Below are 16,210 nucleotides of genomic sequence, written 5' to 3'. Positions count from 1 at the left end.
CTTAGAAGTCAGAAGTGAATCACCACATCCATGTAAATTAACTAAAGGACTAAGAATTAAGGCCGCCTACATCCACATGACATTATCATTTGTGCCAAGAAATTATTACCCACAAAGATAAAGCTGTAAATCATTAAATAACTTCATTGTTCACTTCAGGAACCTCCCAAAAGTCCATTTATCTCAACAATAGTCTATTCAAACAGTTCACAATATTCCCTCAACTGGGCAAATAACTCACTCATCAAACAAAATACTTTTAAGACTTGGTTAAAATCCTTGCCTCACTGTTTCTACTAATTCTAAACTACTATATCATAAATGTTGCCCCATTTCAATCATATCACCGCATTGACAGACCCACCTTACATATCTCAAGGTCACACCTGAAATTCTACAATATCTGCCCGTGACCTCTCCATTGTGAAGTCCACTAAGACTCCATCCAGGTGTGATCTCCTTACTGTAGTAGGCAGTAAACTCAGTCTTGCTTAATCAACAAGTCATTCAGGTCTTCTTTGGGGGAGTGGACAATCAACAGAAGGTAACACTCCCTGTTCCATTTCAGCTGCTCTCTTCATAACTCCTTTTTAAAAAATCTCTTCTTCTAGACCACAGGTGAAATTAAATATACCAGGAAATCAGATCATTATAGAAAAAGAAACATAAACCAGCAATTGAAAGGGGGCCAAGTAAAGCTAATAATAAATTCAACATGAAACTTCAAACTATATTTAATTGTAACCACAGTTTAAGCTGAATTGGGTTAACTACACATTTCAGAATGGTTTTAAAGCATCCCTAAAATTGAGGTTTAAAAAGAAACAAGGAAAAAATGCCCTGAAATGTCAAAGTTTAAATAAAGTATTCTGCCATCTGATTAGATTTAACAAAAATTTCTTATACTTTAACTCATATGCCTCTACTGTTACATATCAAATATGGGTATATGAAATATAGTTTTAATCTTTAAAGACTAAAAATTATTTAAACCCATATAATATTTAGAAAATGAAATTTTTAAAAATCCATTCATTCATCTATTATTTAGTATATTCTAGTTTTTTAAGGATGATCTTTTAAATTATACCCCATCCCATTTCCAAAAGGATTTGGGATGGCTGACAAAAATACATTGAGCAGACTAAAACAAACAGATGAAGGAAAATGAAGAAAAAATGTACAAACTCTCTCTCTCTCTCTCTCTCTCTCTCACACACACACACACACACACACACATCAGTCAAAGAACTTTGTTTCAGATACAGAGAACCAAAAGAAGTTTCTATAGCTTTCTCAGAAAGGGCATACTGCAGATATGGTAGATATTGTTCTAGATTAGGAGTGCTGTTTAAGTGAATTAAGTGAATCACAGCCATGTGGTTGGGAGGAGAGGAGGCAGAGTAAGTCAAGGAATCAAGACCAGTAACAGGACCAGTAACAAGACCAGTAAGCACGACCATAATCAGCAACCCAAGGAACACCTTTTAGAAATGCTCAGATACAAACAGAAAGATACAGATTCAGATAGATTTTGCCCTCATATTATGTCACCTTTATTCATGTGCCTTCAAAAAAAATGAATGAAAATATTAAAATTATACTTTAATTTCTATATATAAAATATATCAAGAAAAAACAAACATTAACAAAATAAGCTCCTATTAGCAAAATGTATTGGCTATATTGTATTCAACACAGCACTTACCTTCGCTGATGGCATGGGGCTTAACAATGCAACAAGTAGTACAGCTGGTAAATTTAGCAGTGTTTGCTGGCCCACAGACTCCACTTGAAGGAAAAAATAACTCCATTTCCTAAAGACAGAAAGAAATGACTTTGGCACATGTAATCTTGTTACAAATCTGTAAAACAACTCAGGAAATGTGCACAGAATACTATTATCCAGGTACTTCAGAGAGGAGTTAAAGCAGAGGATATGGGGGAAGTGTCTGCCTCAGGAAGGCCCCAGAGGGTCCTGCTCCATTACAATCTCTTCTCAAACTCCTAGAATATTTACGTGAGAGGAAAAGAACTATGCAATTACTTTTAAAGTTTCACAACATAAATTCTTTTCTTCAAATTTTCTAAAAATGCTTTTTACAAAGACTAACTGAACCTTGTTTTAAGTCTTAAAAGAACATATAAAGAAGTATTAAAGCAATGACAATATGTATCATTCTGTCTCAGGATTAAAGCTGAGAATGTCTTAACATATTTTGAATATTGGAAGTAATCAATACAAAGTTCTTATTTTACCCAAAGCATCAGTTTATGAGACACAGGTCCAATTTTAAACTTTTCATTAAAATATGTAAAATTCAATTAAAAATTAGGAAATCTTTATAGAAACAGATTAGTATTCAAGAATCAGAGCTACAGTTAAAACTAATTAACTACATATAGTGCTAAAGTCAAATCACATGAACCTTATTTTATAACCAGATTCAGGCTGTGCTATTTGCTTTGCACATAGTTCATTAAAATAACCACCCAGCAATTTGAACTAGCCACAAAGATGGCCACACTAATCAGTAAACTATTTAGACATATGCTTTCCTGCTTCTAAGCTTTTACTAGTATTATTTCTATTCCCTACAAAGCCCTCTGTTCCAAAGAACCATACCAACGTGTAAAGGGTCACTTTAAATATTATCTCCCCCAGGAGCCCCTTTTGATGCACCCCCAATCAGTACACTGTACTCCTCCAAAGTTGTGGTTATTTTGGTAATTGCCCCCCATGAATTATAAATTTGAAGAAAAGAACTAACTTGCATAGCCGTGTAGGTCCTTTAGCGTCTAAAACAAATAGCTCAAAGTAAATACTCACTTTTCACTGAATTTAAAAATTGAAAGATCGTAGGATGTGTTAGTGTGCCACACTGGTGTTCATTAAAAAAAAAAAAAAAAGATCCCGGGAAGATGAGGAAAGGTTCAGATAGTAGTGTATATACTTGAGTGATTCTGGGGTTAATGACACTTTAGAATTAAAATGTTCCATTCCTTAGACAAGTATCTTTCTATCGTATTGCTGCCTTTGCTTATTACTCTTCTTGATCAGTAACAGCAACTACCGCTTGTAGTCCTGTACCAGATGCTTTGATTACATGTTCTCGGAGAACGTGTAAGGTACAGGTGAAAACTCAGATACCTACAGGGTCCTGGTAGGTAATCAATGAGTGAATGAAGTAAACCTGGTGTGACAAGAAGGCAGGGTAGAGGGTTGCAAACTGGAAAGGGCGTGTCCCGTCTACAGTTCCCCTTTCTCTGCTTCCTTTGCAACAAAACTCCTCAAAAGAGATGTCTTTATTCTGTCTTTACTTCTTCTCTTCCATTTCCTCTTAAACTTACAACTAATTAGGCTTTCATTCCACAAAGGCTATTCATGAAAATCTCTAATCACCTCCACGTTGCCAAGTACCCTGGATAATTCTCAGACCTCACCTTACCTGACCCAACAGCATTTGACACAATTGATTCCTACGTCCTGGAATGCTTTCATCACCTGGTTTTCTTCCCACTGCTCCTTTTCAGTCTCCTTTGATGACTTTCTCCCCTTTGGAGACCCCTAAGTACTAGAGAGGGGTCTAGTACTATCTATTGTCACTATTCTACCTATTGTCACTCTCTTGTTGAGGCCCTCAAGTCCCATGGCTTTAAATGCTACCTGTATCCTGATGTCTCCTACATTTTAACCTCCAGCCCAACCTCCTCCCTAAACTCCACATCCATATCTACCACTTACAGACATTTCATATTTAAAACATCCAAAACAGACTTCGAATTTCCACTGTCTCACATAAATCTGTTCACTCCCACCCTTTTCCTTACCCTTCAATTGCACAAGCCAAAAATAAATAACAAAAACAAAGAGCACAGTGGTTCTTGATTCCTCTCTACCTGTCCAATCTATCAGGAAATTCTTTAAAATATAACGAGAATCCAACCACCTACCTCCACATCTGTCACTTTGGTCCATGTGACATGCCACCACCATCTCTCCCTTTAATACCTGCACTAACCTCCTAACTGATCTCCCAGTCCAACTTTTCCCACAAGTACCCCTACCCTGCCTGGTCTATTATTAACACAGCAGTCAGAATGAAACTAATAAAAACAGATCATGTCACTCCTCTGCACAGAACCCTCTACGGCCTCCTATCTCATTCAGAATGAATTTCAAAGTCCTAGATATCCTAAAAGGCCTTATGTGACCTGGGCCCTGGCTATATCTGACCTAATCTCCAGCTATTTCCATGAATCACATCTCTGCCCCAGCATCACTGGCCTCACCTCCTCACTGTTCCTTGAACATAGCAAATATGCTCTCACCTCAGAGTTTTTGCATGTATTGTTCCCTTACTTGCTGGAACACTCTTTCCCCTAGACATTTGCTTGGATTTCTCCCTCACTTCCTTCTGATCGCTCCTCAAACCAGATATTATAAGGACTTTCTATATGCTATATTTAATAACATTCAACACCTCTACTCCACACACAATCCTGGTCTTTTTCTATATCCTTCCCCTGCTGTATTTTCTTCAGAGCAATTACTAATAGACATCAGAGTTATAGGTCTATTTATTTACTATCTGACATGTCCCCCATCAGAAAAGCTATAAGCTCCATGTGTCAAGACTTTGCGTTTTTCACAGTAGCTTCTCAATAAATAGTTTGGAATGACTGAAATTCAGAAACATTTTATTTAACATATGTAGAATTTATATGGACACAGACACTCCGAAAGATTAAGAAACAAGCCCTTGCAAGTTAGCAAGTGGCAAAGTGATGATTCAAATCCAGGTCATACTGACTCCAAAGTCCTGAACTTTTTCTATCACCTTTCTTTCAGACATAAAAAGCTATGCTAGAGGGGAGACCTTCAAGATGGCGGAGGAGTAAGACGTGGAGATAACCGTCCTACGCACAAATACATTAGAAATACATCTACATGTGGAACATGGGGTTTGCTTTCTGCATCTAATTTGTTTCTGATTTTCTGCTTATCTTAGTTTAGTATTTACAGTTTATTACCATTGGTAGATTTGTTTATTGATCTAGTTGCTCTCTTTCTGTGTTTTTTTTTTAATATATAGATGTATATACATTTTTCCTTTTTCTCTTTTTGTGAGTGTACATGTATATGCTTCTTTGTGTGATTATGTCTGTATAGTTTTGCATTTACCATTTGTCCTAGGGTTCTGTCTGTCCTTTTTTTTAGTATAGTTTTTAGTGCTTGTTATCATTGGTGGATCTCTTTTTTGCTTTGGGTGCTCTGCTCTTTTTATTTTTTGCTTTCTTTTTTTTTTTTCTTTGCGGTACGCAGGCCTCTCACTGCTGTGGCCTCTCCCATTGCGGAGCACAGGCCCCAGACGCGCAGGCTCAGCAGCCATGGTTCACGGGCCCAGGCGCTCCGCGGCAAGTGGGATCTTCCCGGCTCGGGGCACGAACCCATGTCCCCTGCATCGGCAGATGGACTCTCAACCACTGCGCCACCAGGGAAGCCCTTTTTGCTTTCTTTTTAAATTACTTAATTTTTAAAATTCTTACTAATTATTTTTATTTTTTTATTTTTCATAATTATTTCTTATTTTAATAACTTTTATTTTATTATTATTTTTCTTTCTTTCTTTCTGTTTTTCTCCCTTTTCTTCTGAGCCATGTGGCTGACAGGGTCTTAATTATCCAGCCAGGTGTCAGGCCTGTGCCTCTGAGGTGGGAAAGCCGAGTTCAGGACATTGATCCACCAGAGACCTGCCGGCTCCACATAATATCAAATGGCAAAAGCTCTCCCAGAGACCTCCATCTCAACGCTAAGACCCAGCACAACTCAACGACCAGCAAGCTACAGGGCTGGATACCCTATGCCAAACAACTAGCAAGACAGGAACATAACAGAGAACACAACCCATTAGCAGAGAGGCTGGCTAAAATCATAATAAGGTCACAGACACCCGAAAACACACCACCGGATGTGGTCCTGCCTACTAGAGAGACAAAATCCAGCCTCATACACCGGAACACAGGCACTAGTCCCCTCCACCAGGAAACCTACACAACCCACTAAACTAACCCTAGCCAATGGGGAAAGACACCCAAAACAACAAGAACTACAAACCTGCAGCCTGAGAAAGGAGACCCCCAAACACAGTAGGATAAGCAAAATGAGAAGACACAGAAACACACAGCAGATGAAGGAGCAAAGTAAAAACCCAGCAGACCAAACAAATAGGAAATAGGCAGTCTACCAGAAAAAGAATTCAGACTAATGATAAAAAAAGATGATCCAAAACTTGGAAATAGAATGGGGAAAATACAATAAACGTTTAACAAGGACCTAGAAGAACTAAAGAGCAAACAAACAATGATGAACAACACAATAAATGAAATTAAAAATTCTGTAGAAGGAAGCAATAGCAGAATAACTGAGGCGGAAGAACGGATAAGTGACCTAAAAGATAAAATACGAGAAATAACTACCACAGAGCAGAATAAAGAAAAAAGAATGAAAAGAATTGAGCACAGTCTTAGAGACCTCTGGGACAACATTAAACACACCAACACTCGAATTATAGGAGGCCCAGAAGAAGAAGAGAAAAAGAAAGGGACTGGGACAATATTTGAAGAGATTACAGTTGAAAACTTCCCTAATATGGGAAAGGAAATGGTTAATCAAGTTCAGGAAGCGCAGAGAGTCCCAACAGGATTAATTCAAGGATAAACACGCCAAGACACATATTAATCAAACTATCAAAAATTACGTACAAAGAAAAAATATTAACAGCAGCAAGGGAAAAACAACAAATAACATACAAGGGAATCCCCATAAGGTTAACAGCTGATCTTTCAGCAGAAACTCTGCAAGCCAGAATGGAGGGGCAGGACATATTTAAAGTGATGAAATGGAAAAACCTACAACCAAGATTGCTCTACCCAGCAAGGATCTCATCCAGATTTGACGGCGAAATAAAAACCTTTAGAGACAAGCAAAAGCTAAGAGAATTCAGCACCAACAAACCAGCTTTACAACAAATGCTAAAGGAACCTCCCTACGCAGGAAACACAAGAGAAGGAGAAGACCTACAATAACAAACCCCAAACAATTAAGAAAATGGTAATAGGAATATACATATCAATAACTACCTTAAATGTAAATGGACTAAATGCTCCCAAAAGACAAAGACTGGCTGAATGGGTACAAAAACAAGACCCATATATATGTTGTCTACAAGAGACCCACTTCAGACCTAGGGACACATACAGACTGAAAGGGAGGGGATGGAAAAAGATATTCCATGGAAATGGAAATCAAAAGAAAGCTGGAGTAGCAATTCTCATATCAGACAAAATACACTTTAAAATGAAGACTAAGACTATTACAAGAGAAAAAGAAGCAAACTACATAATGATCAAGGGATCAATCCAAGAAGAAGATGTAACAATTGTAAATATTTATGCACCCAACATAGGAGCACCTCAATACGTAAGGCAAATGCTAACAGCCATAAAAGGGGAAATCGACAGTAACACAATCATACTAGGGGACTTTAACACTCCACTTTCATCAATGGACAGATCATCCAAAATGAAAATAAATATGGAAACACAAGCATTAAATGACACATTAAACAAGATGGACTTAATTGATACTGATAGGACATTCCATCCAAAAACAACAGAATACACTTTCTTCTCAAGTGCTCATGGAACATTCTCCAGGACAGATCACATCTTGGGTCCCAAATCAAGCCTTGGTAAATTTAAGAAAATTGAAATTGTATCAAGTATCTTTTCTGATCACAATGCTATGAGACTAGATATCAATTACAGGAAAACATCTGTAAAAAATACAAACACATGGAAGTTAAACAACACACTACTTAATAACCAAGAGATCACTGAAGAAATCAAAGAGGAAATCAAAAAATACCTAGAGGGCTTCCCTGGTGGTGCAGTGGTTGAGAGTCCACCTGCCGACGCAGGGGACACGGGTTCGTGCCCCGGTCCGGGAAGATCCCACATGCCGCAGAGCGGCTAGGCCCGTGAGCCATGGCTGCTGAGCGTGCGCTCCGCAATGGGAGAGGCCACAAAGGTGAGAGGCTCGTGTACCACAAAAAAAAAAAAAAAAAAAAAAAAAAAAAAAAAAAAACAACCTAGAAACAAATGACAATGAAAACACAATGACCCAAAACCTATGGGATGCAGCAAAAGCAGTTCTAAGACGGAAGTTTATAACAATATAATCCTACCTCAAGAAACAAGAAACATCTCAAATAAACAACCTCACTTTACACCTAAAGCAATTAGAGAAAGAAGAACAAGAAAAACCCAAAGACAACAGAAGGAAAGAAATCATAAAGGTCACATCAAAAATAAATGAAAAAGAAATGAAGGAAACAATAGCAAAGATCAATAAAACTAAAAGCTGGTTCTTTGAGAAGATAAACAGAATTGATAAACCATTAGCCAGACTCATCAAGAAAAAAAGGGAGAAGAAACAAATCAATAGAATTAGAAATGAAAAAGGAGAAGTAACAACTGACACTGCAGAAATACAAAGGATCATGAGAGATTACTACAAGCAAATCTATGCCAATAAAATGGAAAACCTGGAAGAAATAGAATTCTTAGAAAAGCACAACCTTCTGAGACTGACCCAGAAAGAAATAGAAAATACAAACAAAACAATCACAAGCACTGAAATTGAGACTGTGATTAAAAATCTTCCAACAAACTAAAGCCCAGGACCAGATGGCTTCACAGGCGAATTCTATCAAATATTTAGAGAAGAACTAAAACCTATCCTTCTCAAACTCTTGCAAAATATAGCAGAGGGAGGAACACTCCCAACCTCATTCTACGAGGCCACCATCTCCCTGATACCAAAACCAGACAAAATGTCTCAAACAAAGAAAACTACAGGCCAATATCACTGATGAACATAGATGCAAAAATTCTCCCCAAAATACTAGCAAACAGAATCCAACAGCACATTAAAAGGATCATACACCATGATCAACTGGGGTTTATCCCAGGATGCAAGGGTTCTTCAGCATACGCAAATCAATCGATGTGATAAATCATACTAACAAATTGAAAGAGAAAAAAAATATGATCATCTCAAGAGATGCAGATAAAGCTTCCAACCAAGTTCAACACCCATTTATGATAAAAGCCCTCCAGAAAGGAGGCATAGAGGGAACCTACCTCAACATAATAAAGGCCATAGATAACAAACACACAGCCCACATTGTTCTCAATTGTGAAAAACTGAAAGCATTTCCACTAAGATCAGGAACAAGACAAGGTTGCCCACTCTCACCACTATTATTCCACATAGTTTTGGAAGTTTTAGCCACAGCAATCAGAGAAGAAAAATAAGTTAAAGTAATCTAAATTGGAAAAAAAGAAGTAAAGCTGTCACTGTTTGCAAATGACATGATACTATACACAGAGAATCCTAAAGATGCCACCAGAAAACTTCTAGAGCTAATCAATGAATTTGGTAAAGTAGCAGGATACAAAATTAATGCACATAAATGTCTTGAATTCCTATACACTAATGATGAAAAATCTAAAAATCTAAAAGAGAAATTAAGGAAACACTCCCATTTACCATTGCAACAAAAAGAATAAAATACCGAGGAATAAACCTACCTAAGGAGACAAAAGACCTGTATGCAGAAAACTATAAGACACTCATGAAAGAAATCAAAGATGATATCAACAGATGGAGAGATATACCAGGCTTGTGCAAGTTACCTGATGGGAGGGACTGGTGGTGGGTAAAGCTGACTGTTTTTCTGGTGGGCAGAGCTCAGTAAAACTTTAATCCGCTTAACTGCTGATGGGTGGGGCTGGGTTCCCTCCCTGTTGGTTGTTTGGCCTGAGGCAACCCAACACTGGAGCCTACCTGGGCTCTTCGGTGGGGGTAATGGCAGACTCTGGGAGGGCTCATGCCAAGGAGTACTTCTCAGAACTTCTGCTGCCAGTGTCCTTGTCCCCATGGTGAGCCACAGCACCCCCCCTCCCGCCTCTGCAGGAGACCCTCCAACACTAGCAGGTAGGTCTGGTTCAGTCTCCCCTGGGGTCACTGCTCCTTCCCCTGGGTCCCGACATGCTCACTACTGTGTGTATGCCCTCCAAGAGTGGAGTCTCTGTTTCCCCCAGTCCTGTCAAAGTCCTGCCATCAAATCCCACTAACCTTCAAAGTCTGATTCTCTAGGAATTCCTCATCCCATTGCCAGAGCCCCAGGTTGGGAAGTCTGACATGGGGCTCAGAACCTTCACTCCAGTGGGTGGACTTCTGTGGTATAAGTGTTCTCTAGTCTGTGAGTCACCCACGCAGCAGTTATTGGATTTGATTTTACTGTGATTGCGCCTCTCCTACTGTCTCACTGTGGCTTCTCCTTTGTCTTTGGATGTGGGGTATCTTTTTTGGTGAGTTCCAGTTCTCAATGATTGTCCAGCAGCTAGTTGTGATTCTGGTGTTCTCACAAGATGGAGTGAGAGCACGTCCTACTCCACCATCTTGGTTCAGGACCTGTTTTGGTTCTTTCACTTGAGTTTATTTTTTTAAGTTTCAATGAAAAACTTTGCTAGGATTTTGACTGGAATTGCACTGAACTTATAGATCAACTTGGAAAGAACTGACATCTTTATGATACTGAATCTTCCCATACATGAACATGTATATATGTTCATTTATTTCTTTTCTTACTGCCTAAAATAAAATTTATAGTTTTCTTGAAAAAGATCTCCCACATCTTTTGTTAGGTTCATCTTAGGTGTCATATAGTTTTTCACCATTGAATGGAAATCTTTTAACTCTGTATAAAATAGATAATTAATGAGAACCTAGTATAGCACAGGGAACTCTACTCAATGCTCTGTGGTGACCTAAGTGGGAAGGAAATCCAAAACATAGGGGATATATGTATACATATAGCTGATTCACTTTGCTTTACAGTAGAAACGAACACAACATTTTACAGCAACTATACTCCAATAAAAAGTAGAAAAAAATGGGAATCTTTTAAAATTTTATTTTCTAATTGGTTATTTCACATATATCAAGAATACTAATGATTTTTATATATTGATATATGCAGTATAACATATAGATTTGGGAAGCACCATGAAAATGAAACAATAATATCAATATATAACATCTATTAAATACCATATTCCAGGCACTATGCCAAGCACTTAAATAATTTCACTTAATCCTTAGAAGATCACTATGATGTACTTACAACTATTACCTCATATTACAGACCAGGAGACTGAGAGCAATAATAGTAGTAGACAAGGGAACAAAGCCTGTACAACACCAACACTACCAAAGGATAGGTGAAGGGAAAAAATGCCAGTTAATAAGACATAAGGGCCGGAGGGGGAAAATGGCAGAAGAGTAAGACGCAGAGATCACTTTCCTCCCCACAGATACATCAGAAATACATCTACACGTGGAACAACTCCTACAACACACCTACTGAACGCTGGTAGAAGACCTCAGACCTCCCAAAAGGCAAGAAACTCCCCCATGTACCTGGGTAGGGCAAAAGAAAAAAGAATAAACAGAGACAAAAGAATCGGGACGGGACCTGCACCAGTGGGAGGGAGCCGTGAAGGAGGAAATGTGTCCACACACTAGAAGCCCCTTAGCGGGCAGAGACTGCGGGTGGCAGAGGGGGGCAGCTTCAGAGCCGCGGAGGAGAGCGCAGCAACAGGGGTGCAGAGGGCAAAGCGGAGAGATTTCCGCACAAAGGATCGGTGCCAACCAGCACTCACCAGCCCGAGAGGCTTGTCTGCTCACCCGCCGGGGTGGGCGGGGCTGGGAGCTGAGGCTCGGCTTCAGTTGGAGCGCAGGAAGAGGACTGCTGGCGTGAACACAGCCTGAAGGGGTTACTGCACCAGGGCTAGCCGGGAGGGAGTCCCGGAAAAAGTCTGCACCTGCCGAAGAGGCAAGAGACTTTTTCTTCCCTCTTTGTTTCCTGGTGCAGGAGGAGAGGGGATTAAGGGCGCCGCTTAAAGAAGCTCCAGAGACAGACACGAGCCACGGCTAAAAGCGCGGACTCCAGAGACGGGCGTGAGACGCTAAGGCTGCTGCTGCCGCCACCAAGAAGCCTGTGTGCGAGCACAGGTCACTATCCCCACCTCCCTTACGGGGAGCCTGTGCAGCCAGCCACTGCCAGGGTCCTGGGATCCAGGGACAACTTCCCCGGGAGAACGCACGTGGGACCTCAGGCTGGTGCAACGTCATGCTGGCCTCTGCCACCGCAGGCTCGCCCCGCACTCCATACCCCTCCCTCCCCCCGGCCTGACTGAACCAGAGTCCCCGAATCAGCGGCTCCTTTAACCCCGTCCTAAGCAGATGCCCTCCGGTGACCTACACGCAGAGGCAGGTCCAAATCCAAAGCTGAACCCGGGAGCTGTGCGAACAAAGAAGAGAAAAGGAAATCTCTCCCAGCAGACTCAGAAGCAGCAGATTAAATCTCCACAATCAACTTGATGTACCCTGCATCTGTGGAATACCTGAATAGAAAACGAATCATCACAAATTGAGGAGGTGGACTTTGAGAGCAAGATTTATGATTTTTTCCCCTTTTCCTCTTTCTGTGAGGGTGTATGTGTATGCTTCTGTGTGAGATTTTGTCTGTATAGCTTTGCTTCCACCATTTGTCCTAGGGTTCAATCCGTCCGTATTTTTTTTTCTTACTTTTTAAAAAAATTTTTTCTTAATAATTATTGTTTTATTTTAATAACTTTATTTTATTTTACCTTATGTTATTTTATTTTCCTTTATCCTCTTTCTTTCTTTCTACTTTTTCTCCCTTTTATTCTGAGCCATGTGGATGAAAGGCTCTTGGTGCTGCAGCCAGGAGTCAGTGCTGTGCCTCTGAGGTGGGAGAGCCAACTTCAAGACACTGGTCCACAAGAGACCTCCCAGCTCCATGTAATATCAAGTGGTGAAAATGTCCCAGAGACCTCCATCTCAACACCAACACCCAGCTTCACTCAACGACCAGCAAACTACAGTGCTGGACACCCTATGCCAAACAACTAGCAAGACAGGAACACAACCCCACCCATTAGCAGAGAGGCTGCCTAAAATCACAGTAAGTCCACAGACACCCCATAACACATCACCAGACGTGGACCTGCCCAGCAGAAAGGCAAGATCCAGCCTCATCCACCAGAACACAGGCACTAGACCCCTCCACCAGGAAGCCTGCACAACCCACTGAACCAACCTTAGCCACTGGGGACAGACACCAAAAACAACGGGAACTACGAACATGCAGCCTGCAAACAGGAGACCCCAAACACAGTAAGATAAGCAAAATGAGAAGACAGAAAAACACATAGCAGATGAAGGAGCAAGATAAAAACCCACCAGACCTAACAAATGAAGAGGAAATAGGCAGTCTACCTGAAAAAGAATTCAGAATAATGATAGTGAAGATGATCCAAAATCTTGGAAATAGAATAGACAAAATGCAAGAAACATTTAACAAGGAACTGAAACAACTGAAGATGAAACAAGCAACGATGAAGAAAACAATAAATGAAATTAAAAATACTCTAGAAGGGATCAATAGCAGAATAACTGAGGCAGAAGAACGGATAAGTAACCTGGAAGATAAAGTAGTGGAAATAACTACTGCAGAGCAGAATAAAGAAAAAAGAATGAAATGAATTGAGGACAGTCTCAGAGACCTCTGAGACAACATTAAATACACCAACATTAAAATTATAGGGGTCCCAGAAGAAGAAGAAAAACAGAAAGGGTCTGAGAAAATATTTGAAGAGATTATAGTAAAAAACGTCCCTAAAATGGGAAAGGAAGCCATCAATCAAGTCCAGGAAGCACAGAGAGTCCCAGACAGGATAAATCCAAGGAGAAACTTGCCAAGACACATACTAACCAAACTATCAAAAATTAAATACAAAGAAAAAATATTAAAAGCAGCAAGGGAAAAGCAACAAATAACATACAAGGGAATGTGCATAAGGTTAAAAGCTGATCTTTCAGCAGAAACTCTGCAAGCCAGAAGGGAGTGGCAGGACATATTTAAAGTGATGAAAGGGGAAAACGTACAACCAAGATTACTCTACCCAGCAAGGATCTCATTCAGATTTGATGGAGAAATTAAAACCTTTACAGACAAACAAAAGCTGAAAGAGTACAGCACCACCAAACCAGTTTTACAACAAATGCTAAAGAATCTTCTCTAGGCAAGAAACACAAGAGAAGGAAAAGATCTATAATAAAAAACCCAAAACAATTAAAGTGGGAATAGGAACATACATATCGATAATTACCTTAAATGTAAATGGATTAAATGTTCCCACCAAAAGACACAGACTGGCTGAATGGATACAAAAACAAGACCCATATATATGCTGTCTACATGAGACCCACTTCAGACCTAGAGACACATACAGACTGAAAGTGAGGGGATGGAAAAAGATATTCCATGTGAATGAAAACCAAAAGAAAGCTGGAGTAGCAATTCTCATATCAGACAAAATAGACTTTAAAACACAGACTATTAGAAGAGACAAAGAAGGACACTACATAATGATCAAGGGATCGATCCAAGAAGAAGATATAACAATTGTAAATATTTATGCACCCAACATAGGAGCACCTCAATACATAAGGCAAATACTAACAGACATAAAAGGGGAAATCAACAGTAACACATTCATAGTAGGGGACATTAACACCCCACTTTCACCAATGGAAAGATCATCCAAAATGAAAATAAATAAGGAAACACAAGCTTTAAATGATACATTAAACAACATGGACTTAATTGATACTTATAGGACATTCCATCCAAAAACAACAGAATACACATTTTTCTCTAGTGCTCATGGAAAATTCTCCAGGATAGATCATATCTTGGGTCACAAATCAAGCCTAGGTAGATTTAATAAAATTGAAATTGTATCAAGTACCTTTTCCGACCAAAATGCTATGAGACTAGATATCAATTACAGGAAAACTTCTGCAAAAAATACAAACACATGGAGGCTAAACAATACACTACTTAATAACTAAGTGATCACTGAATAAATCAAAGAGGAAATCAAAAAATACCTAGAAACAAATGACAATGGAGACACGACAACCCAAAACCTATGGGATGCAGCAAAAGCAGTTCTAAGAGGGAAGTTTATAGCAATACAATCCTACCTTAAGAAACATTAAACATCTCGAATATACAACCTAACCTTGCACCTAAAGCAATAGAGAAACAAGAACAAAAAACCCCCAAAGTTAGAAGAAGGAAAGAAATCACAAAGATCAGATCAGAAATAAATGAAAATGAAGGAAATGATAGCAAAGATCAATAAAACTAAAAGCTGGTTCTTTGAGAAGATAAACAAAATTGATAAACCATTAGCCAGACCCATCAAGAAAAAAAGGGAGAAGACTCAAATCAATAAAATTAGAAATGAAAAAGGAGAAGTAATAACTGACACTGCAGAAATACAAAAGATCATGAGAGATTACTACAAGCAAATCTATGCCAATAAAATGGACAACCTGGAAGAAATGGACAACTTCTTAGAAATGCACAACGTGCCAAGACTGAATCAGGAAGAAACAGAAAATATGAACAGACCAATCACAAGCACTGAAATTGAAACTGTGATTAAAAATCTTCCAACAAACAAAAGCCCAGGACCAGATGGCTTCACAGGCGAATTCTTTCAAACATTTAGAGAAGAGCTAACACCTAACCTTCTCAAACTCTTCCAAAATATAGCAGAGGGAGGAACACTCCCAAACTCATTCTATGAGGCCACCATCACCCTGATACAGAAACAGACAAGGATGTCACAAACAAATAAAACTACAGGCCAGTATCACTGATGAACATAGATGCAAAAATTCTCCCCAAAATACTAGCAAACATAATCCAACAGCACATTAAAAGGATCATACACCATGATCAATTGGGGTTTATTCCAGGAATGCAAGGATTCTTCAATATACACAAATCAATCAATGTGATACACCATTATTAACAAATTGAAGGGGAAAAACCATATGGTCATCTCAGTAGATGCAGAGAAAGCTTTCGACAAAATTCAACACCCATTTATGATAAAAACTCTCCAGAAAGTAGGCATAGAGGGAACCTTCCTCAACATAATAAAGGCCATATATGACAAGCCCATAGCCAAAATC

General features: G+C 39.3%; 1 protein-coding gene across 5 annotated transcripts in view; it reads right to left on the bottom strand.

The window, feature by feature from the left end:
• NME7 (NME/NM23 family member 7) overlaps positions 1-16,210 on the bottom strand; it is a 238,215-nt gene that overhangs the window by 154,748 nt on the left and 67,257 nt on the right. For all 5 annotated transcript variants that reach the window (XM_019952750.3, XM_073804666.1, XM_019952751.3 and 2 more), the window contains exon 7: positions 1,709-1,817. In XM_019952750.3, coding sequence (XP_019808309.1) covers positions 1,709-1,817 — 109 coding nt within the window. The remainder of the gene's footprint in view (positions 1-1,708; positions 1,818-16,210) is intronic.

Source organism: Tursiops truncatus, chromosome 1, assembly GCF_011762595.2.
Source record: "Tursiops truncatus isolate mTurTru1 chromosome 1, mTurTru1.mat.Y, whole genome shotgun sequence".
Lineage (NCBI taxonomy): Eukaryota > Metazoa > Chordata > Mammalia > Artiodactyla > Delphinidae > Tursiops > Tursiops truncatus.
This window is presented reverse-complemented; position numbering and strand designations above follow the sequence as displayed.